The sequence below is a fragment of the Pristiophorus japonicus genome, chromosome 1 (assembly GCF_044704955.1).
Source record: "Pristiophorus japonicus isolate sPriJap1 chromosome 1, sPriJap1.hap1, whole genome shotgun sequence".
In the NCBI taxonomy this organism is placed as follows: domain Eukaryota; kingdom Metazoa; phylum Chordata; class Chondrichthyes; family Pristiophoridae; genus Pristiophorus; species Pristiophorus japonicus.
The window spans coordinates 374791041-374816447 of record NC_091977.1 but is presented as its reverse complement, the minus strand read 5'-3'; the positions used below and the strand labels follow the sequence as shown (position 1 = coordinate 374816447).

The window sequence follows — 25407 nt, the reverse complement described above, 5'->3', positions numbered from 1 at the left end:
TTTCCCGCTTTATAAGGATATCCTTCAGTTCCTCCTTCTCACTAGACCCTCGGTCCCTTGTATTTCCGGAAGATTATTTGGTTCTGTCTTCAGGAAGGAAGACACAAAGTATTTGTTTAACTGGTCTGCCACTTCTTTGTTCCCAATTATAAAGTCACCTGAATCTGACTGCAAGGGACCTACGTTTGTTTTCACTAATCTTTTTCTCTGCACATATCTATAGAAGCTTTTGCAGTCAGTTTTTATGTTCCCAGCAAGCTTCCTCGCATACTCTAATTTCCCCTTCTTAATTAAACCCTTTGTCCTCCTCTGCTGTATTACAAAATTCTCCCAGTCCTCAGGTTTGCTGCTTTTTCTGGCCAATTTATAGGCCTCTTCCTTGGATTTAACACTATCCTTAATTTCCCTTGTTAGCCACGGTTGAGCTACCTTCCCGTTTTATTTTTACTCCAGTAGAATATAGAAGAAATCTATACAAACTGTGAAGTATAGTTGCTTGTCACTATTAAACTCTCAATCATAATCAACGATAGAACTTTCTTTACAATTTCCAGAGCAAAAACCCATTTGCCTAAGATGCTGCTTTGAATGGTGCTATTAAATATTAGTGGTTAAACATTTTGCTCAATCCTTTATTTGTTCAAAAATCGTTTTTTTTTAAGTATTAGCTGGTTAAGGTAATGAGTAGCTAATCCACACAGACCAGTTTACAATCCCAGTTTGTGCTGAATTAGCTGATCTGAACTGGGGCAGAGTAGGGTGCTACTATTGGTCTCAGTGCCCCAGACTAGGAAATGGAAAATTGTCCAGATGTCCCATTCCTGATCGCTATCCAGCAAGCTCTGTTGGAACTGAATAGATGTAGACATCCAGGTGGTACAGTGCAGTGCAGATTCATGCAGTATGTCATAGCATTGTAGGATGCAGTTTCACATAGGAAATTCTACTGTGAGGAATTTCCTATCAAAATAAGATTGTGAGTGAAGTTCTAGGATTTTTCTACACGAAGTGGGTAAAATTCTAGGGTGGACTGTCTTGAACTGATCATAACATTCTTACATTCTTGTATTTGGCTAAGAGCATGAAAATGCTATTTGGATCATTAAATTCACTCCTTTAACAAATCATACAAAATCAATAATATTAACTTCACCTGACCCAGTTAATTTTCTACTATTCTGCAAATTTATTTCTTCACATCCAAAAGGTAAATCAGGCCAAACTTCAAAATAACGAGCAATGTTTTAAAGCTAAACAAGAACTTGCATTTATATAACACTTTAAAGAGGTCTTTCCCCTCCCTATCTCGGCAACCTCCTCCAGCCCTTCAATCCTCAAGTGGTCTCTGCGTTCCTCCAATTCGGCCTCTTGCACATCCCCGATTTTCATTGCTCCACCATTGGTTGGCGTGCCTTGGGCTGCTGAGACCCTAAAGTCTGGAATTACCTCCCTAAACATCGCCGCCTCTCTTTCCTCCTTTGAGACATTCCTGTCCCAATATCTCCTTATATGATTCAGTGTCAAATTGTTTGATGACGCTCTTGTGAAGTGGCTTGGAACATTTTACTACATTAAAAAGGTGTTATATAAATCCAAAGGTGTTGTTGTAAACATAGAAAATGTCTCTTGACCTAGGATTTTCCTGGTCTAATCCATCATGGCCAATGTGGTTTTAGTATGGCCACTGTAGTGGTGATTTTGTAGGTAATCCCTTCCTTGCTGTTCTCTGTTTTATCATGAATCCTGTTATGAACTGTCTTCTCTTGCATGTTCTAAGGTGTTCAGAGAAGGTTCACTCGGTTGATTCCGGAGATGAGGGGGTTGACTTATGAAGATAGGTTGGGCCTATACACATTGGAGTTCAGAAGAATGAGAGGTGATCTTATCGAAACATATAAGATAATGAGGGGGCTCGACAAGGTGGATGCAGAGAGGATATTTCCACTCATAGGGGAAACTAAAACTACGGCAAATAGTCTCAGAATAAGGGCCCCCCCCCCATTTAAAACTGAGATGAGGAGGAATTTCTTCTCTCAGAGGATTGTAAATCTATGAAATTCTCTGCCCCAGAGAGTTATGGAGGCTGAGTCATTGAATATATTTAAGGCAAAGATAGACAGATTTTTGAGCGATAAGGGAATAAAGGGTTATGGGGAACGGGCAGGGAAGTGGAGCCGAGTCCATGATTAGATCAGCCATGATCTTATTAAATGGCAGAGCAGGCTCGAGGGGCCAGGTGGCCTACTCCTGCTCCTATATCTTATGTTCTTATGTAAATACACCATCTTACTTGCTCTTCCTCCTCCCAACATCGCCACTGTGCAAAATCAAGACTCTAACTTATTTTTTCCTAAGACATGTGGAACTCCTTACCACCCTCAGTATTTCCTTCTTCCCAAAATCTTCAGTCCTTTAAATCCAGGCTTGGCATTACCTAATCACTACATCCTGATTTAACTCATCTCCCGCACAATTGGTTTGGACCTTTCACCCGGTTTCTCAATTTTACAAAACTAACTGCATTAATGCACTGTGCCTAAACTGAGGGCATTTCTAAGGCCTAATTTTACACTGGTGATGAGACGAAAGCCAGCATCTAAATTCCATAGCCCTAATATTTACAGGGAGAGCGAAAACAGCCAGTGAACCCATTGAGATCGGGAACGTGAACATGCTGACGCATTTAACGGCAGGACATTATAATTATTTTCTTCTGTTCTCCACTCGGCAGCCGGCCAAACTGACAAGTTGGCCAGTTACTGGGTTGGAAACGCAGCAGCAGGAGGCCACAACCAGGGCCCCTTGGGATTGGTTCCTGGCAATCAGACATGGGTGGGGGAGGAAAGAGCGAGAGAGAGGTTATGGTGGGGGGAGGGGGCAGAAAGAGAAATACCAGGTATCAGCGGTATCCACATGGAGTGCTGTGAAAGGCACTTCCCACCTTGCTTTTACTATCGGATTTCCCGAGCCCTGGAAAACCTGCGCGGCAACTGCTACATTTAAATCAGACGCAGTGGGAGCTTGATTTAAATATGTTAATGACGTGTCCAGCCTCTCCACAGTGAGATACTCTCACACCATGAAACGCACCACCGTGAAAATGGGGGCGGCGTGTAAGTAGCAGATTGGGGTTGTGTTCCCCATTTTTCCATTTTTAATCCCCTTCCCCTCCACCCTCTCCCGCCTGCCGGATAACAAGGTCCATGAAACGTTTTCTAAATTTGTACTGTAGCTTGCAGTAGACAATCAAAAACTTCTGTGCACAGCATATCTGATAGTTTCATCCTTTTATTATGAGCTTGAGTACTGTGAGCAATGAGTAAGTGTGACCTTAACTCCTTTAATTAGACTCCAGAGTGCCGTGTGGGTGACCTGCTTATATATAGTGCTCCCAAGGGATGCTGGGATCCCTTGGGACTTTAACAGGTAGGCCCTCTGGTGGTGGTGTGATACAGTTTGCCAAGGGTTAAATACATAAGATCACTCCCTCAAAATCAATAGTACACTTACTTACAGGGCGAGACGATCTGGGGTTTTTCGTTCTCTTGTCGATTGTTTCGGTACAAATGCAGGTGTGGGTGAGTTGGTTGGTTCTTCACTGGGCTACTGGGCAGCCGGCCTTGCTGGGCTGCTGGGGATGGCGAGTTCGGCTTCTTGGTCAACCATGATGTCGGTTGCCACTTGTGTGTGTGTTGGAGGGTCGAAGTTGGTGGTGTCCTCTTCGGGTTGCTTGCAGCTGTTAGTGAACCGCAATTTGATTTGGTCCAAATGCTTTCTGCACGTTAGTCCATTGGCCAATTTGACCTGAAACACCCTACTCCCTTCTTTGGCTATGACTGAGCCCGCAAGCCATTTGGGACCATGTCCATAGTTGAGTACAAACACAGGACCACTGACCTCAATATCACATGACAAATTTGCGCAGTCATACATACTTTGTTAATGCTGCCTGTCCTCTACGTGATCATGGCGATCAAGGTGGACAAGAGAGAGCCTTGCTTTGAGCGCCCTTTTCATGAGCAGCTTGACTGGGGGAACCCCGGTGAGCGAGTGGGGTCTGGTGCGGTAGCTGAGCAGAACTCAGGACTGTCGGGTCTGCAGGGAGCCTTCTGACATGTATTTCAAGCTTTGCTTGATGGTCTGAACTGCTCGTTCTGCCTGGCCGTTGGATACGGGCTTGAACGGGGCAGATGTGACGTGCTTGATCCCATTGCGGGTCATGAATTCCTTGAATTCAGCACTGGTGAAACACGGCCAAATTTTGCTGACTAGGACATCAGGCAGGCCATGTGTGGCAAACATGGCTCGTAGGCTTTCGATGGTGGTGGTGAACGTGCTTACAGACATTATTACACATTCAATCCATTTTGAATAAGCATCCATGACAACCAAGAACATTTTGCCTAGAAATGGGCCCATATAGTCCACGTGGATCCTCAACCATGGTTTGGAGGGCCACGACCACAAACTTAGTGGTGCCTCTCTGGGTGCATTGCTCAGCTGAGAGCAAGTGTTGCACTGACGCACGGATGACTCTAAATCTGAGTCGATGCCGGGCCACCACACATGGGATCTGGCTATGGCTTTCATCGTTACAATGCCTGGGTGGGTGCTGTGTAGGTCACGAATGAACGTTTCTCTGCCTTTCTTGGGCAAGACCATGCGATTACCCCACAAAAGACAGTCCGCATGTAAGGACATTTCGTCTTTGCGCCTGTGGAACGGCTTAATCACCTCCTGCATCTCCGCTGGGACGCTGGACCAGCTCCCATGGAGGACAGAGCTTTTTTTTTTAAAAACCAGGGACAGTAAAGGATCCTGGCTGGTCCAGGTCCTGATCTGGCAGGCTGTAAAAGGTGACTTTTCATTTTCGAATGCATCCATCACCACGAGCAAGTCTGCAGGCTGTGCCAGTTCCACCCCGGTGGTGGGCAATGGTAGCCGACTGAGAGCATCAGTACAGTTCTCTGTGCCCGGTCTGTGGCGGATTACATAGTTGTATGCAGACAGCATGAGTGCCCATCTTTGGATCCGGGCAGAGGCATTGGTGTTAATCCCTTTGCTCTCTGAGAATAGTGATATGAGAGGCTTATGGTCAGTTACAAGCTCAATCTTGAGGCCAAACAAATACTGGTGCATTTTTTTCACCCCGTAAACGCACGCCAGAGCTTCTTTTTCAATCATGCTGTAAGCCCTTTCGGCCTTGGACACTCATGGATGCATAGGCGATCGGTTGCAAAATCCCCGATTCGTTAGCCTGTTGCAACACACACCCGACCCCGTATGACGACTCATCGCAAGCTAGCAATAATCGTTTACATGGGTTATACAGAACAAGCAGTTTGTTGGAACATAACAGATTTCTGGCTTTCTCAAAGGCAGCCTCGTGAATTCCCCCATACCCAGTCGTCTCCCTTGCTAGAACCCCTTGTAGGGGTTCTAGCAAGGTGCTTAGCCCGGGTAGGAAATTACCGAAATAGTTGGAGTCCCATCACGTTCTGTGGTCTCGGCGTGTTCTTGATGGCCTCCATCTTGGCGTCGGTGCGTCTGATGCCATCTGCCGCGATTCTTCTTCCCAAGAAGTCGACCTCTGGCGCCAGGAAAACACACTTCGTGCGTTTCAACCAGAGTTCCACGCGATCTAGCCGACTTAGAACCTCTTGCAGATTCTTCAAGTGTTCGTTGGTGTCCTGACCTGTAACCAGTATGTCGTCCTGGAAAACCAAGGTGCGAGGAACCAACTTTAGCAGGCTCTCCATGTTCTGTTGGAAAATTGCCGCGGCCGACCGAATCCCGAATGGGCATCTGTTATAGATGAACAGACCTTTGGGTGTGTTGATGCAGGTGAGGCCTTTCGAAGATTCCTCCAGCTCCTGTGTCATGTAGGCCAAGGTCAGGTCCAACTTGGTGAATGGCTTTCCTCCAGCCAGGGTCGCAAATAGGTCGTCTGCCTTGGATAGCGGGTACTGGTCCTGTAGCGGAAACCGGTTAATCGTTACTTTATAGTCCCCACAAATTCTGACCGTGCCGTCACCTTTAAGTACCGGGGCGATCGGACTGGCCCACTCGCTGAATTCCACCGGCACAATGATGCCTTCTCGCTGCAGCCTGTTCAGCTCAATTTTCACTTTCTCTCGCATCATATAAGGTACCGCCCGTGCCTGGTGGTGAATGGGTCGTGTACCGTGAACCAAATGGATCTGCAATTTTGCCCCCGAGAAACTTCCAACGCCTGGCTCGAACAACGATGGAAATCTGCTCAGAACCTGGGCGCGAGGCGTCATCAACGGACGAAAGCGCTCAGATGTCGTCCCAGTTCCAGCGGATTTTTCCCAGCCAGCTTCTGCCGAAGTGTGGGGCCATCCCCGGCACGATCCATAGTGGGAGTTCGCGCACTGCTCCATCATAGGAGACTTTGACTTCTGCACTGCCAATTACAGGGATCATTTCTTTGGTGTAAGTTCTTAGCTTGGTGTGAATGGGGCTGAGCTTGGGCCTGTGTGCCTTGTTGCAGCACAAGCCGTTGAAGGCCTTTTTGCTCATTATGGACTGACTCGCACCCGTGTCCAGTTTCATGGATACTGGAAATCCGTTCAGTTCATCTTTTATTATTGAAGGACATTTCGTGGTGAAGGTGTGTACCCCGTACACTTCTGCCTCCTCGGTTCGAGTCTCTAGTTCAGCCTGATCCACTGTGGATTGATCTTCCTCTGCAACGTGGTGGTTTGCAGGGTTTGCAGCTCACTTGCACATTCGCTGGAGGTGTCCCATTGTTCTGCAGCAGTTACACGCATAGTGCTTGAAGCGGCATTGATGGGCCCAATGATCACCTCCTCATCATCAACAGGGTGTTAACTGCCTCGCATTAACAATTGATGGCGGACTCTGGGTCATCGGAGGTCGTGCAGCAGCCAGCGTGTATGTTCTGCCATGTATATTCCTGCTCGAAAACGACGTTACTTTGTGCACAGTACTGGCCGAAACCTCTTTATGCTGCGAAATTTGTTTGGCGTTATCGCTGGTGGATATAAATGCCTGGGCTATCGTTATGGCTTTTGCTCAGATTTGGTGTTTCAACAGTCAATAGTTTGCGAAGGATTACCTCATAGTCAATGCCAAGCACAAAAAGGTCTCTCAGCATTTCTTCTCGGAATCCATCAAATTCGCAATGTCCTGCGAGGCGCCTTAGTTCGGCGATGTAGCTCGCCACTTCCTGGCCCTCCGACCGTTGACACGTGTAGAACCGATACCTCACCATCAAAATGCTTTCCTTCGGATTTAGGTGCTCCCGGACCAGTGTACACAATTCTTCATAGGATTTGGTTGTTGGTTTTACCGGAGCTAGAAGATTCTTCATGAGGCCATAGGTTGTTGCCCCACAGACAGTTCGGAGGATCGTCCTTCGTTTGACAGCGTTCTCGTCCCCTTCCAGCTCGTTAGCCATGAAGTATTGGTTAAGTCACTCCACGAAGGCCTCCCAATCGTCCCCTTCTGAGAACTTCTCCTGGATACCAACTGTTCTTTGCATTTTCGCGCGATTGTTCGTTATGTCGTCGCCAATTGATAAGCTCATAATAAAAGGATGAAACTGAGTACTGTGAGCAATGAGTAAGTGTGATCTTAGCTCCTTTAATTAGACTCCAGAGTGCAGGTACCGCATGGGTGGCCTACTTATATACAATGCTCCCAAGGGATGCTGGGATCCCTTGGGACTCCCAACAGGTAGGCCCTCTGGTGGTAGTGTGATACAGGTTTCCAAGGGTTAAATATATAACAATATCCACCTACCTGAACCAGAGACACAAACTTAAGATACATTGCAATTTGGTGTCAATGTAACATTAGTCTCTATTCAGAATAAAAATGCCGACTTGGTCACTCACCTGGCATGTGTTCAGGAAGGGTCCAGAGCAGTAAACATATCTCTGGAGGGAGTGTTCTTATGATATTAGGAGACCACAGTATACAATTCAGAAGCGATTTTGTTTAAAATACAGTATAATTACAAATTTCCCTGTGAAAAGATGGAATTAGGTTCAACTATTTGGAGTATTTTTCAAGCTGCTGAACTGATTAATAAAATTGCATAATCCCACAATTTGTGACTAAAAATCTCATAAAAGACATGAATTGAAATCTATAAATGTTTAAAATAGCGAAAAAATACTTTTTCCGCCACTATTTATTTTAAGTGATTTTATCCATTCAGCGCCACCCATGGTGATCACAGACAAAACCTAAGAAGTGTGACTGCTAATTGTTTTTTTTTAAAGTTCTTTTTTCATGAACTGATTACCATAAAAATTGGAAATAATTTTCAAAAGCCATCCAAATAGAATTTATGTATCCACAATATATGTAGAGTCCATCAGAAATACTATTCTTTGCGTTCAGTTTATAAAAATTGTAATTAATGATTCACTCATGAACATCTGCTCCTGCACCAAGTACAGTCTGAGAAACATAGAAAATAGGTGCAGGAGGCAACCATTTGGCCCTTCGAGTCTGCACCACCATTCAATAAGATCATGGCTGATCATTCACCTCAGTACCCCTTTCCTGCTTTCTCTCCATACCCCTTGATCCCTTTAGCCGTCAGGGCCATATCTAACTCCCTCTTGAATATCTCTAACGAAATGGCATCAACTCTCTGCGGTAGAGAATTCCAAAAGGTTAATAACTCTGGGTGAAGAAGTTTCTCCCTCATCTCAGTCCTAAATGGCTTACCCCTTATCCATAAGACTGTGACCCCTGGTTCTGGACTTTCCCAACATCGGGAACATTCTTCCTGCATCTAACCTGTCAAATCACGTCGGAATTTTATATGTTTCTATGAGATCTCCTCTCATTCTTCTAAACTCCAGTGAATACAGGCCCAGTTGATATCCAGTCTCTCCTCATGACAGTCCTCCCATCCCGGGAATCAGTCTGGTGAACATTCGCTGCACTCCCTCAATAGCAAGAATATCCTTCCTCAGATTAGGAGACCAAAACGGAACACAATATTCCAGGTGAGGCCTCACCAAGGCCCTGTACAACTGCATTAAGACCTCACTGCTCCTATACTCAAATCCCCTAGCTATGAAGGCCAACATGCCATTTGCCTTCTTCACTACCTGCTGTACCTGCATGCCAACTTTCAATGACTAATGTACCATGACACCCAGGTCTCGTTGCACTTCCCCTTTTCCTAATCTGCCGCCATTCAGATAATATTCTGCCTTCATGTTTTTGCCATGAAAGTGGATAACCTCATTTATCCACATTATACTGCATCTGCCATGCATTTGCCCACACCTAACCTGTCCAAGTCACCCTACAGCCTCTTAGCATCCTCCTTACACTCACACCGCCACCCAGCTTAGAGTCATCTGCAAACTTGAAGATATTACTCCCAATATCTTCATCTAAATCATTGATGTATATTGTAAATAGCTGGGATCCCAGCACTGAGCCCTGCGGCACCCCATTAGTCACTGCCTGCCATTCTGAGAAGGACATGTTTATCCCTACTCTCTGCTTCCTGTCTGCCAATCAGTTCTCTATCCACATCAATGCATTACCCCCAATACCATGTGCTTTAATTTTGCACATCAATCTCTTGTGTGGGACCTTGTCAAAAGCCTTTTGAAAGTCCAAATACACCACATCCACTGGTTCTCCCTTGTCCACTGTACTAGGTACATCCTCAAAAAATTCTGGAAGGTTTGTCAAGCATGATTTTTCTTTCATAAATCCATGATGACTTGGACCAATCTTGTCACTGCTTTCCAAATGCGCTGCTATTTCATCTTTAATCATCTATTCCAACATTTTCCCCACTACTGATGTCAGGCTAACCGGTCTATAATTGAGTGTTTTCTCTCTCCCTCCTTTTTTAAAAAATGTGGTGTTACATTAGCTACCCTCCAGTCCACAGGAACTGATCCAGAGTCGATAGACTGTTGGAAAATGATCACCAATGCATCCACTATTTCTAGGGCTACTTCTTTAAGTACTCTGGGATGCAGACCATCAGGCCCTGGGGATTTATCGGCCTTCAATCCCATCAATTTCCCGAACACAATTTCCTGACTAGTAAGGATTTCCTTCAGTTCCTCCTTCTCGCTAGACCCTCGGTCCCCTAGTACTTCCGGAAGGTTATGTGTGTCTTCTTCGTGAAGACAGAACCAAAGTATTTGTTCAATTGGTCTGCCATTTCTTTGTTCCGCATTATAAATTCACCTGAGTCTGACTGCAAGGGACCTACGTTTGTCTTTGCTAATTTTCCTCTTCACATATCTATAGAAGCTTTACAGTCAGTTTTTAATGTTCCCAGCAAGCTTCCAGGTACAGCAAGCGGTTAAGAAAGCAAATGGCATGTTGGCCTTCATAGCGAGGGGATTTGAGTACAGGGGCAGGGAGGTGTTACTACAGCTAAACAGGGCCTTAGTGAGGCCACACCTGGAGTATTGTGTACAGTTTTGGTCCTAACTTGAGGAAGGACGTTCTTGCTATTGAGGGAGTGCAGCGAAGGTTCACCAGACTGATTTCCGGGATGGCGGGACTGACATATCAAGAAAGACTGGATCAACTGGGCTTGTATTCACTGGAGTTCAGACGAATGAGAGCGGATTTCATAGAAATGTTTAAAATTCTGATGGGTTTAGACAGGGTAGATGCAGGAAGAATGTTCCCAATGTTGGGGAAGTCCAGAACCAGGGGTCACAGTCTAAGGATAAGGGGTAAGCCATTTAGGACCGAGATGAGGAGAAACTTCTTCACCCAGAGAGTGGTGAACCTGTGGAATTCTCTACCACAGAAAGTTGTTGAGGCCAATTCACTAAATATATTCAAGAAGGAGTTAGATGTAGTCCTTACTACTAGGGGGATCAAGGGGTATGGCGAGAAAGCAGGAATGGGGTACTGAAGTTGCATGTTCAGCCATGAACTCATTGAATGGCGGTGCAGGCTCGAAGGGCCGAATGGCCTACTGCTGCACCTATTTTTTATGTTTCTATGTTTCCTCTCATACTCTATTTTCCCCCTCCTAATTAAACCCTTTGTCTTCCTCTGCTGAATTCTAAATTTTGCAGGTTTGCTGCTTTTTCTGGCCAATTTATATGCCTCTTCCTTGGATTTAACACTAACCCTAATTTCCCTTGTTAGCCACGGTTGAGCCACCTTCCCTGTTTTGTTTTTACTCCAGACAGGGATGTACAATTGTTGAAGTTCAGCCATGTGATTTTGAAATGTTTGCCATTGCCTATCCACCGTCAACCCTTTAAGTATCATTCGCCAGTCTATTCTAACCAATTCATGTCTCATATCATCGAAGTTACCTTAAGTTCAGGACCCTAGTCTCTGAATTAACTGTGTCACTCTACATCTTAATGAAGAATTCTACCATATTATGGTCACTCTTCCACAAGGGGCCTCGCACAACAAGATTGCTAATTAGTCCTTTCTCATTACACATCACCCAGTCTAGGATGGCCAGCCCTCTAGTTGGTTCCTCGCCATATTGGTCTCGAAAACCATCCCTAATATACTCCAGGAAATCCTCCTCCACCGTATTGCTACCAGTTTGGTTAGCCCAATCTATATGTAGATTAAAGTCGCCCATGATAACTGCTGTACCTTTATAGCACGCATCCCTAATTTCTTGTTTGATGCTGTCCCCAATCTCACTAATACTGTTTGGTGGTCTGTACACAACTCTCACTAGCGTTTTCTGCCCTTTGGTATTCCACAGCTCTACCCATACAGATTCCACATCATCCAAGCTAATGTCCTTCTTTATTATTGCGGTAATGTCCTCTTTAACCAGTAACGTTACCCCACCTCCTTTTCCTTTCTGTCTATCCTTCCTGAATATTGAATACCCCTGGATGTTGAGTTCCCAGCCTTGGTCACCCTGGAGCCACGTCTCCATAATCCCAATTATATCATATTCGTTAATAGCTGCCTGTGCAGTTAATTCTTCCACCTTATTATGAATACTCCTCGCATTGAGGCACAGAGACTCCAGGCTTGTCTTTTTAAACACACTTTGTCCCTTTAGAATTTTGCTGTAATGTGGCCATTTTTGATTTTTGTCTTGGGTTTCTCTGCCCTCCACCTTTCCTTATCTCCTTTCTATCTTTTGCTTCTGCCCCCATTCTACTTCCCTCCGTCTCCCTGCATAGGTTCCCATCCCCCTGCCATATTAGTTTAACCCCTCCCCAACAACACTAGCAAACATTCTCCCTGAGACATGGGTTCGGTCCTACCCAGGTGCAGACAGTCCGATTTCTGCGGGCCCCACCTCCCCCAAAACCAGTTCTAATGTCCCAGGAATTTAAATCCCTCCCTCCTGCACCACTCCTCAAGCCACGTATTCATTTTAGCTATCCTGCCATTCCTACTCTGACTAGCACGTGGCACTGGTAGCAATCCTGAGATTACTACCTTTGAGGTCCTACTTTTTAATTTAACTCCTAGCTCCCTAAACTCAGCTTGTAAGACCTCATCCAGTTTTTTTATCTATATCGTTAGTGCCTATGTGTACCACGACAGCTGGCCAGAGTATGGGTAGGTGGGAACCAAGAGCAGATAGCTGTAGCTGCCACTGCCTCTCCATTTCAGATACAGCTGTCTGAGAAGGTAACAGGTGGCTCTTCCACTTTTAATTTATTTTTTTCAAATGAGAGCTCTTTTAAAAATGCAAATTTTAATTTGGGAGAACTTTTAATAGTAGAGTTATAAAATTAGCTATCCTATATCAACAATGCCATAGTAAATGAGAAATTACTGTGTGGGTAAGGGGTAGGTAATCTAAATTGCCTCCCTTCATAATTAGTGTGCAATAAATTAATTTATTATCTCTCTTATCGGAGCAAAAATGCCACATTTTCACTGTCAAAAGCAGCCTGCTGGAATTTCTACGGAGTCTTTTTACTGGAAAAGTGTTACTTATCTGATTTACATGGTGAATCCAACTCATGATGCTGAACTACGATCGTCATCCTGCCCATTCTGCATTCTAATACTGTTGCTTCAATGCAATTTCAAAGCTCTGTTCCACCAGGTGGCCCTTGTGATTCACTAATGTCTCACCTGTGCCCCTCAGCAGTCCTACTACTCCATGTGCCTCTGTACCTCAGTTCATATCCCAACAAAGATTGACAGAGCAGGGATTCATGGAAGAAAGTAAAGTAGAGGTCAAAAATATATATTTTATTAATTCTTGGAAGTACATAAGAACATAAAAAATAGGAACAGGAGTAGGCCATACGGCCCCTCAAGCCTGCTCCGCCATTCAATATGATCATGGCTGATCTGATCATGGACTCAGCTCCACTTCCCTGCCCATAACCCCTGATCGTTTAAGAAACTGTCTTAAATTTATTCAATGTCCCAGCTTCCACAGCACTCCGAGGCAGCAAATTCCACAGATTTACAACCCTCTGAGAGAAGAGATTTCTCCTCATCTCTGTTTTAAATGGGCAGCCCCTTATTCTAAGATCATGCCCTCCAGTTCTAGTCTCCCCCATCAGTGGAAACATCTTCTCTGCATCCACCTTGTCAAGCACCCTCATAATCTGATACGTTTCGATAAGATCACCTCTCATTCTTCTGAATTCCAATGAGTAGAGGCCCAACCTACTCAACCTTTCCTCATAACTTAAAGAAAAGGAAACTTTAATGGTATGAGGTGTGATTTGGCTAGAATAGACTGGCAAATGATACTTAAAGGATTGATGGTGGATAAGCAATGGCAGATATTTAAAGATCACATGGATGAATTACTACTATCGTACATTCCTGTCTGGCATAAAAATAAAACAGGAAAGGTGGCTCGACCATGGCTAACAAGGGAAATTAGGGATAGTGTTAAATCCAAGGAAGAGGCATATAAATTGGCAAGAAAAAGCAGCAAACCTGAGGACGGAGAAATTTAGAATTCAGCAAAGGAGGATTAAGGGTTTAATTAGGAGGGGGAAAATAGAGTATGAGAGTAAGCTTGCAGGGAAAATAAAAACTGACTGCAAAAGCTTCTATCGATATGTGAAGAGAAAAAGATTAGCGAAGACTAATGTAGGTCCCTTGCAGTCAGAATCAGGTGAATTCATAATGGGGAACAAGGAAATGGCAGACCAATTGAACAAATACTTTGGTTGTGTCTTCACTAAGGAAAACACGAATAACCTCCCGAAAATACTAGGGGACCAAGGGTCTAGCGGGAAGGAAGAACGGAGAGAAATCCTTATTAGCCAGGAAATGGTGTTAGGGAAACTGATGGGACTGAAGGCCGATAAATCCCCAGGGCCTGAAAGTCTGCATCCCAGAGTACTTAAGGAAGTGGCCCTAGAAATAGTAGATGCATTAGTGGTCATTTTCCAACATTCCATGGATTCTGGATCAGTACCTATGGATTGGAGGGTAGCTAATGTAACCCCACTTTGTAAAAAAGGAGGGAGAGAGAAAACAGGGAATTATAGCCAGACATCGGTGGTGGGGAAAATGCTGGAATCAATTATTAAAGATGTAATAGCAGCGCATTTGGAAAGCAGTGACAGGATCAGTCCAAGTCAGCATGGATTTATGAAAGGGAAATTATGCTTGACAAATCTTCTAGAGTTTTTTTGAGGATGTAACTCGTAGAGTGGATAAGGGAGAATCAGTGGATGTGGTGTATTTGGACTTTCAAAAGGCTTTTGACAATGTCCCACACAGATTAGTGTTCAAAATTAAGGCACATTGTATTGGGGGTAATGTATTGACGTGGATAGAGAACTGGTTGGCAGACAAGAAGCAAAGAGTGGGAATAAACAGGTCCTTTTCAGAATGGCAGGCAGTGACTAGTGGGGTGCTGCAAGGTTCAGTGTTGGGACCCCAGCTATTTACAATATACATTAATGATTTGGACGAAGGAATTGAATGCAATATCTCCAAGTTTGCAGATGACACTAAGCTAGGGGCAGTGTGAGCTGTGAGGAGGTGTCAAGGGACTTCAGGGTGACTGGAACAGATTAGGTGAGTGGGCAAATGCATGGCAGATGTAGTATAATGTAGATAAATGTGCGGTTATCCACTTTGGTGGCAAAAACAGGAAGGCAGATTATTATCTGAATGGTGACAGATTAGTAAAAGGGGAGGTGCAACGAGACCTGGGTGTCATGGTACATCGGTCACTGAAGGGAAGCATGCAGGTACAGCAGGCAGTAAAGAACAAAATGGCATGCTGGCCTTCATAGCGAGAGGATTTGAGTATAGGAGCAGGGAGGTCTTACTGCAGTTGTACAGGGCCTTGGTGACACCACACCTTGAGTATAGTGTGCAGTTTTCGTTTCCTAATCGGAGGAAGGACATGCTTGCTATTGAGGAAGTGTAGCGAAGGTTCACCAGATTAATTCCCGGGATGGCATGACTGACATATAAAGAAAGACTGGATCAGCTAGGCTTATGCTCACTGGAATTTAGAAGAATGAGAGGGGATCTCATAGAAACATAAAATTATGACGGGACTGGACAGGTTTGATGCTGGAAGAATGTTCCCGATATTCGGGAAATCCAGAACCAGGGGTCACGGTCTAAGGATAAGAGCTAAGCCATATAGGACCGAGATGAGGAGAAACTTTTTCACCCAGAGAATTGTGAACCTGTGGAATTCTCTACCACACAAAGTTGTTGAGTCCAGTTCATTGGATATATTCAAGAGGGAGTTAGATGTGGCCCTTATGGCTGAAGGGATCGGGGGTATGGAGAGAAGGCAGGAGTGGGGTAGTGAAGTTGCATGATCAGCCATGATCATATTGAATGGCGGTGCAGGCCCGAAGGGCCGAATGGCCTGCTCCTATTTTCTATGTTTCTATAAGTCAACCCCCTCATCCCCAGAATCAACCTAATGAACCTTCTCTGAATTGCCTCCAAAGCAAGTATATCCATATTCAAATATGGAAACCAAAAGTGCACGCAGTATTCCAGGTGTGACCTCACCAATACCCTGTATAGCTGTAGTAAGACTTTCCTGCTTTTATACTCCATCCCCTTTGCAATAAAGGCCAAGATACCACTGGCCTTCCTGATCACTTGCTACACCTGTATATTATCCTTTTGTGTTTCATGCACAAGTACCCCCAGGTCCCGCTGTACTGCAGCACTTTGCAATCTTTCGCCATTTAAATAACTTGCTCTTTGATTTTTTTTCTGCCAAAGTGCATGACCTCACACTTTCTAACATTAAACTCCATCTGCCAAATTTTTGCCCACTCACTTAGCCTGTCTATATCTTTTTGCAGATTTTGTGTGTCCTCCTCACACATTGCTTTTCCCCCCATCTTTGTATCATCAGCAAACTTGGCTACATTACACTTGGTCCCTTCATCCAAATCGTTAATATAGATTGTAAATAGTTGGGGTCCCAGCACTGATCCCTGTGGCACCCCACTAGTTACTGGTTGCCAACCAGAGAATGAACCATTTGTCCCAACTCTCTGTTCTCTGTTAGTTAGCCAATCCTCTATCCATGCTAATATATTACCCCCAACCCCGTGAACTTTTATCTTGTGCAGCAACCTTTTATGTGGCACCTTGTCAAATGCCTTCTGGGTCCAAATACACCACATCCACTGGTTCCCCTTTATCCACACTGTTTGTTACATCCTCAAAGAACTCCAGCAAATTTGTCAAACATGACTTCCCCTTCATAAATCCATGCTGACTCTGCCTGACTGAATTTTGCTTTTCCAAATGTCCTGCAACTGCTTCTTTAATAATGGACTCCAACATTTTCCCAACCACAGATGTTAAACTAACTGGTCTATAGTTATCCTGAGGAAAGACATTCTTGTTATTGAGGGAGTGCAGCGAAGGTTCACCAGACTGATTCCTGGGATGGCAGGACTGACATATGAAGAAAGACTGGATCGATTAGGCTTATAGTCACTGGAATTTAGAAGAATGATAGGGGATCTCATAGAAACATATAAAATTCTGACGGGATTGGACAGGTTAGATGCAGAAAGAATGTTCTCGATGTTGGGGAAGTCTAGAACCAGGGATCACAGTCTAAGGATAAGGGGTAAGCCATTTAGGACCAAGATGAGGAGAAACTTCTTCACTCAGAGAGTGGTGAATCTGTGGAATTCTCGACCACTGAAAGTTGTTGAGGCCAGGTCGTTAGATATATTCAAAAGGGAGTGAGATGTGGCCCTTACGGCTAAAGGGATCAAGGGGTATGGAGAGAAAGCTTGAATGGGGTACTGAAGTTGCATGATCAGCCATGATCATATTGAATGGTGGTGGAGGCTCGAAGGGCCGAATGGCCTACTCCTGCACCTATTTTCTATGTTTCTATGTTTCTATGTTTTCCTGCTTTTTGTCTGCCTCCTTTTTTAAATAGGGGTGTTACATTTATAGTTTTCCAATCTGCTGGGACCTCCCCAGAATCCAGGGAATTTTGGTAAATTACAACCAATGCATACAATCACTGCTGCTACTTCTCTTAAGACCCTAGGATACAAGCCATCAGGTCCAGGGGATTTATCTGCCTTTACTCCCATTATCTTACTGAGTACCACCTCCTTAGTGACTGTAATTGTGTTAAGTTCCACCCCCACTATAGCCCCTAGAGCATCGACTGTCGGAATATTGAATACCGTAAAGACTGATACAAAATATTTGTTCAGAGTTTCTGCCATCTCCATGTTCCTCATTACTAATTACCCAGTCTCGTCCTCTAAGGGACCAACATTTACTTTAGGTACCATTTTCCTTTTTATATACCTACAGAAACTCTTGCTATCTGTTTTTATATTTTGCGCTAGTTTACTTTCATAGTCCATCTTCCCTTTCTTAAATCATGTTTTTAGTCGTTCTTTGCTGGTTTTTAAAAGCTTCCCAGTCTTCTGTCCTCCCACTAGTTTTGGCCACTTTGTATGTCCTTGTTTTTAAATTGGATACCACCCTTTATTTCTTTAGTTAGCCACCCTTTCCTCTTACACCCTTTCCTCCTCTGATAGAGAATTCAAATAGGCTGCATTTAGACAGGCTGTGAAAATTCACAGACAACAAGTCAGAGATGCTACATTGCGTTAAGTCATCAATCAACTTGACATTTTCGGACCTTGGGTAGCAAGCCAATTAAAACGTTAAAAGACTTTCAATTGAGCCAATAAGGTCAAAGAAGGCGAGTTCTTTTCTGTAAATTGATCCAGGTATAAATACAGCCATTTTGACCATGTGGTTTCAGTAAGACAAAGAAACTGGCAATCAGCCAGCAGCTTGTTACTCTCTGCCAAGATTAAAAAGTTAAAACTACCATCGGAGTTCGTATTTCATTAAAATTAAGAGATCTAACATCCTAACTGGAATATATTTTTCTTGAGTTGTGAAATATCTCCTTAAACGTACACCACTGTTCATCAACCGTCCTACACTTTAATCTATTTTCCCAGTTCACTTTAGCCAACTCTGCCCTCGTACCTTCATAGTCTCCTTTATTTAAGCTTAGTACGCTGGTTAGAGATCCAACATTCTCACCCTCCATCTGAATTTGAAATTCAATCATGCTACGATCACTTATTCTGAGGGGATCCTTTACTTTGAGATGGTTTATTAATCCTGTCTCATTACACAGGACCAGATCTAAGATAGCCTGGCCCCCATTTGGTTCCGTTACATAGTGCTCAAGGAACTCGTCCCTTTTGCACTCTATGAACTCCTCCTCAAGGCTACCCTGACCAATTTGATTTGTGCAATCAATATGGAGGTTAAAAATCACCCATGATTATTGCTGTTCCCTTTTTACAAACCCTCACTATTTCCTGGTTTATGCTCCTGTTGTGTATGCAATAACTGTTAGACTGAGTACTGTTTAACTCCAAGAGGTATGACCTTGGCTCTGCTTTATTAAAGGCCCAAAGTGAGTAATATACAAAATGGCTGGCCTCCAACGGCGACACCATCTTGTGACTAGTGATCCCAAAAGTACATACATGACAGCTCCGACCAACAAAGTTGCTGCTGTTAGGGGCCCTATAGACTATGCCCACCAGCGAGTGACCTTTTCCCCTTATTTGTTCCTCATCTCCACCCAAACTGTTTCAACACCCTTATCATTTGAGCCAATATCGTTTCTTACTATTGTAGTGATTCCATCCTTTATCAATAGAGCTACCCCACTTCCTAGTACAACAAGCACATAAAGAAGATTTATTCCTGTAAGAGTAGCCAGTGTGCAAGTTATCACTCAGGATCTTGGCAAAAACTGATGAATATCCCAAATCTAAGTCAAACAAAATGGTTGCAGCTAGTCAGACAATGCAAAGTTCAAAATCAAGTGGTGAGTGGTATGAACAATGGTCCCTTTTGTTTTATTTGGGTGTGCGGCCTCTTAGGGGCTGTTCGGCTCATTCAAAATAGCACGCATTCACGTTTGTTCCCATTTTAAAGCCAGTGAGCCGGCTGTGCGGGAGCTCCAGAGCCCTGCATGACTGCGTAGCTTAAAGGGAATGTTGTGAAAGACATTTTCACAATGCATTTGTGGTGGTGGGGGTAGGGTGACTGTAACAGACTATAGTGCTACCAAAAGCAATGAAAGTTTCTAACAGTGGTTGATTTTAAGTAATCTTCTCAGTTACTGATTTTAAAGAGCTCAAAAAGGTGCCGTCGCATTCTGTAGAAGCTGGTTTCAAGAATGCACTGTTGAAATTCTTTGAAAGCAATGCTACTGAAAAGACAGGCTTGTATTCAACCACTAAATCAGATGCTGCCAAGTGGGTGGATTGTTTACAAGTCAACAATACCAGTACTGTAGAAAATGCACACCTTTTAAATGCTTTATATGCACGACATTATACAAGATTATAGCATCAATCTTCTACTGAGAGATTAAACTCTTCTGGACAATTCCAGGATTTTTTCTAATTTATTTTATTAATTCTATCTGCAAAAACATCTTCCCCAACTGAGATGACAGCCTAAAGACTTGCTGCCAATTGTCCAGTAGTACTGATCCACACTCCAAATCCAGTCCCCTGTCCCCTGTCCCTTCAAATTACCCTCTCCTCTAGGAGTCACTTTGAGCTTTTTGAGCATGGAACTATGTTGTGCAGATTCATAAGCACAAATCTCTTATCCTACCACTCAATAGCACAACTCACTGAAGCTTCAACACACTACAACTATACTGCATCCACAGCACAATTCTCCTATTTTCTAGTTGCTTTTCTGTATAAATCCTGTACATAACACTGGTGTTCAAGTCATTACAGATATCAAAGTAACAAAAACATGCACAAAAGATAGTAGAGACAAAAACATGGGATTATTCAGAATATGTTTGGTTGCTGTGATGGGAGAGTTAATGAATTGGAGTGTTGAGAACTTTAATGTCGTTTTTTAAGTCCTTAACGTTTCTCAAATTTTACATGAATTATGGTCAGGTATTTTAAGAGCCTGGTCCCAGAACACTGAAAGCAAACAACATGCACTATTCTTAAATAATAAATTGTAATTTTGGTATCAAACGTAATTAAACATGAAAGGTATATCTCAAAAGTCCCCTTTGAACCCAGCAACCCCTCAGATCATTTTTTAAAATCTCCAACTGCATACTTTTATGCCAATGCAGTTGCATTAATACTTTCAAAACCGGCATCCTGTACATTGCACTGATCTGTGTGTGTTTTTTTGAATTATATTTTCTTGCAGAAGTATTTCCGTTCCATGATTAAACAAACACATTCATTGATTGCAACAGCGAACATTTTACCACACGGCTCCAAGGAATATAAACTGACAAACAGGAGGCGGAGCCCAGGGTAACGCCCTTTGCTTGTGCCCAGGCCAAAAGACCATGAATACTGGACATTGCCTATTCAATTATTTTGGTGTATTCGGCCCTTCCCTACTCATTCTCCTGGGTTGGGTTGGGACGGTAATGTAAGAAGCATCTGACAAAACACAAGGTTGATTGCCTTTCATTCAATCAAGGCTTGATTGATTGGAGCGCTTAATTACAGCCCCAGTAAACAAGCACTCCACACACTGCTGCTGGTCTACAATAACCTCAGCATGCTAAATGGGGGAAAGAGAATTTTGGCGCGAATTTTCCGGGATTTCCGATGGGTATTTATTTCTCTGCGTTGCTGTTTTCTGATGTGTGTGTGGTGCTGAGCTGATATTGCTGCACTTTCTCGACTCCTGGATCTACTGCAGCGTTGGACAGCCCAAAACATTGCAATCATTCTGCTCTCTCTCCCTTGCGTGCATTTAAGGTGCTGATTGCTTTAACATTTTACACCTCGATTGCGACAAAAAAAAAAAGACACCTGCACAACATTTTAATTCTAATATTTCAACAACAAAAAAGGCTGGTGATTATTTTGACTCGGTGCCACTGCTGAGAAAAGATATAAAAGGAAAAAAAACAGCAGCAGAGGTTAGGATTAGGGTCCAGCTATTACATTGAGAGCGGTGATGGGTTGGGGATTTAACCTTTCCAAATAACCAGCTGGGGGGTCACAATGAGAATGAATGATCCTCCTCACAGAGGTCCACAAGGAACCAGTGAGGGGTTAGGGGTGGGGTGGGCTAAGAGTGCAGTTGGATTGATGGGTGGGTTGGTGGATTAGGGGTGGGGTTCGATTTATGGGTTAGGTTAGGGGTTGGTGGAGTGGAGTGGGGTGGGGTTAGATTGTTGGGTTAGGGGTTGATTGGTGGGGTGGAGTGGGGTTCGATGGATGGGTTGGGTTAGGGGTTGGATGGATGGGTTGGGTTAGGGGTTGGATTGATGGGTTGGTTGGTGGGGTGGGTTAGGGGTTGGACCTCCAGATGGAAGGGACAGTGAGCAGGCTGGGCTGCAGTCGCTGCCTGTCAGCGGGTGGGTGCCGTTGTTGGTGTTGATGTGAATCCCTGCCTCTTGTTGCGGTGTGGCAGCATCGCGAACACACAGGCACAAGCCTATCCGCACGCAGTTTACACACCTTCTCTTTGCATTTCAACTGCACTTTGCTGCCGTGGTTGTGGAAGCCGGGTCCCACCACGACGATCTCCTCCTCGGGGTATTCCCTCAGGGTGCCGTCCTCCAGCATCACCGTGTAGAGGTTGCATCGCCCCCCGCACTCCTTGCTCTCCGATTTGAGCGCCTGGATCACCCCGGGGATGAGCTGCCCATCGCCGGCCGGACTCGGAGCGCAAACCCGGCTGCCCAAAATCGATCTCTTTGCAGAACGGCGAGCTTGCATCGCGAGCTTCCGCACCCCCTCCTTCGCTTGCTTTTATTGTAAGAAATTAAATGCAAATGATGCAACTGCAAAACAACTAGATTGTAATATTTTTTTTAAACCAAGCCGCAAACCGCCCGGCGTTCAGAGCAGAGTTGTTTGTTTTCGTAGCCTTCGCAAAGCTGACATTGCAACTTGCAAAATTAGGAGTGGATTTTTGCAAAAACAGCGGAATGACTGTTCGCTACTTTATAACTACATTGATCCTTTTCAACAACACATCCAGGAACAGAGAAATTAAAACTATAAAGCGAGGACTAAATGACCAGGCCAGATACTCTCCCCGAATAACTGTAATACTATAGAACCAAAGGGAGTAATTTGAATGGAAAATAAAAAGTTAAGAGATAATTTGGCTTCTCAAATTCAAATGCACTCCTTCCCTCCAAGTAAAATAAAGATACTTTTTTTCTGTACCTATGTTATTTAATGATCATTTGAACATTCAGCTGGTAAAATAAATACTCATCGCCGCGTACAAATTGGGTAAAGCCTGGTTCATTTGCAGATGATTAACAAGCAGCGTGGATCCACAGCTGGGTTGGTGTTTCTCTTCAGTCATTGCCGCCAATACCCTGGCCTGCTTCTTCCGCGTCTGTCCGCCCGATCCGGACTCCGGCGAGGTTTTTTCCACGCTTTCCCGGAGATTCCCCTCTGTACCGGCGGAATGCTCTCCGCCCCCTCAGTGTAAACATGTGCTGCTCCAGGTGGTGCCCGAGCCCATTGGCTGCAGCAGCGCACGCCTCCAGCAGTAATTCAATGGTTGTAGCTGTCAAAGCTACACACGGAGCAAAGACCTCGTTCACCACACACAGCCATGTAGGGGATACTGTATAACCCCCGGGGGAAATAGGGAGGTGTTACGGTCAGTCTCAATACCCTGGGAATATGGAGGACAAACATCAGCCGGGGTTCCTAAACTTGTCCACGAGCCAGTGACTCCTTATCAAAAGCACGTGTATGTGTGTCTGCTGCAAACTGATTGGGCCTTGATGCTCCCATGTTAGAATACGCTGCCAAAATTCATTGTTCTCGCCCAAACAAGACAAATGGATTCTGAGGAAGGCGCCAGAAAGCTGTTGGGACATGTAGAACCATATTCCACCATGAATCAAAACTAGGGGAAGAAAATAAAGGAAACTGTCTTAAGTTGTTGAATTTCATATTTATCTTGGTGCAGGAGGCCACACTCCTGATTTATACAGGGCCACTTCACCAGTGCATACCGTAAACATGTTTAACAAATTCAGAATCAGTACTCCATTTAGAGATTTTACATTCAAGATTTTGAGTTATTCTATTAAAATATATACTTACATTTTTTCTATGGCAGGGCAGAACACGAAGGTAGCAACACAGAAACTTCTCTGATGGCTTAGTGAATAAAGGTATGGTATTGAGTTGGTTTTTGCTGCTTTGGCCAATTGGGTGGCAATCAGGATTTTTATAATTGACTCAGTAAACCCATTTAGAAGTGTGCATGTGGGGATGCAAAGTGAAGAGAAGGTGAGGTTTGATTGTGATATGACCCATGGTCAGATCACATTCTTCCTATCTGGATTCTCAGATGAAGAATGGCGATTTAAGCAAGATGCAAGATACAAGAGACCTGCCAATGTTCTGGACTTGCCCCCCACAAACCATTACCTTCAGGGGTGGAGGAACAGGATAGGTTTTTTAAAATCCCAAAATCTGAAATAGTGCTGCTGTTATGTTCAGAATAACTCCACAAGGCTGTATGCTGTAAGCTCAAACTGTTGTGACCTTGGTCTCTTTAAAGTAACTCCAGAGTGTGCAAGCAGCATGATAGACTGCCTTTTATACCTGCTTGCCTGGAGTGTGCAGGTGACCCTCGGGTCTCCCACAGCTGGCAAGTCTTACACACTAGTAAAGTTTTCATACATACATGCATAACATCACTCCCCCCCCCCCTCCCAAATACAAGTTATTTACAAGTTGAGGTGATCCGGGTTTCTTCATTCCCAGGCTGATCACCTGAGTTGAAGTCCTGGCATGGGTGAGTTGGTCGGATCATTGCTGTACTGTAGCACGGCTGGTCTGATCGGACTGTCGGACATGGTGGGTTCATCCTCGTGGTTGACCGCGAGGTCGATTGCTGGTTGGGTGTGTGTTGGTGGATCAATGATGGTAATGTCCTCTTCAAACTGTCCTTGGTTGTCACTGAATCACAATTTGGTCTGATCCAAGTGCTTTCTGCACATTTGTCCATTCAAAAGTTTGACAACAAACACTCCCTTCCCCTCCTTGGCTAAAACAGTGGCAGCAACCATTTGGGACCATGACCGTAATTAAGAACAAACACAGGGTCATTAACCTCAATGTCACGCGATACAGCCGTGCGATCGTGGTACATGTTATGCCGGTGACGCCGGGTTTCTACATGATCATTGAGATCCGGGTGGACAAAGGAGAGCCTGGTTTTGAGTGCTCTCTTCATTAACAATTCCGCAGGGGAACAAGCAAGTAAGCAAGTGGAGTCATGTCCAGTAGCTGAGCAGAATCTGGGATAACCAGGTCTGCAGGGAACCGTCCATCACACGTTTCAAGCTCTGCTTGATAGTTTGGACTGCCCATTCGGCTTGACCATTGGACGCAGGCTTAAACAAGGCAGAACTGACATGCTTAATGCCATTGCGGATCATGAACTCGTTAAATTCCGAGCTGGTGTAACGTGGTCCATTGTGACTAACAAGAACGTCGGGCAAACCATGGGTGGTGAACATGGCCCGAAGGCTTTCAATGGTGGCAGTGAACATACATGATGACATTATTTTACATTCAATCCATTTAGAGTAAGCGTCCACTGCTACTAGTAACATCTTTCCTAGAAAGGGGCCAGCGAAATCTATGTGGACCCTGGACCACGGTTTGGAGGGCCATGACCACAGACTCAGTGGGGCCTCTCTTGGTGCATTGCTCAACTGTGACGAAGTATTACATTGGTGTACGCAGGACTCCAATTCCGTGTCAATGCCGGGCCACCAAACATGCGCTCTGGCGATAGCCTTCATCATAACACTGCCTGGGTGGATACTGTGTAGGTCGCGTATAAACGTTTCCCTGCCTTTTTTTGGCAAAATTATGCGATTTCCCCATAGGAGACAATCCAAATGGATGGACATTTCATCCTTGCATC

The 25407-nt window shown here is 44.4% G+C and overlaps 1 protein-coding gene across 2 annotated transcripts in view; it reads right to left on the bottom strand.

Moving 5' to 3' along the window:
- The window catches only part of znf704 (zinc finger protein 704), a 394480-nt gene extending 372128 nt beyond the window's left edge, over positions 1-22352 (bottom strand). For both annotated transcript variants that reach the window (XM_070890989.1, XM_070890995.1), the window contains exon 1: positions 21951-22352. In XM_070890989.1, coding sequence (XP_070747090.1) covers positions 21951-22211 — 261 coding nt within the window. In that variant the 5' untranslated portion in view covers positions 22212-22352. The remainder of the gene's footprint in view (positions 1-21950) is intronic.
- Positions 22353-25407: the final 3055 nt, after the last annotated feature.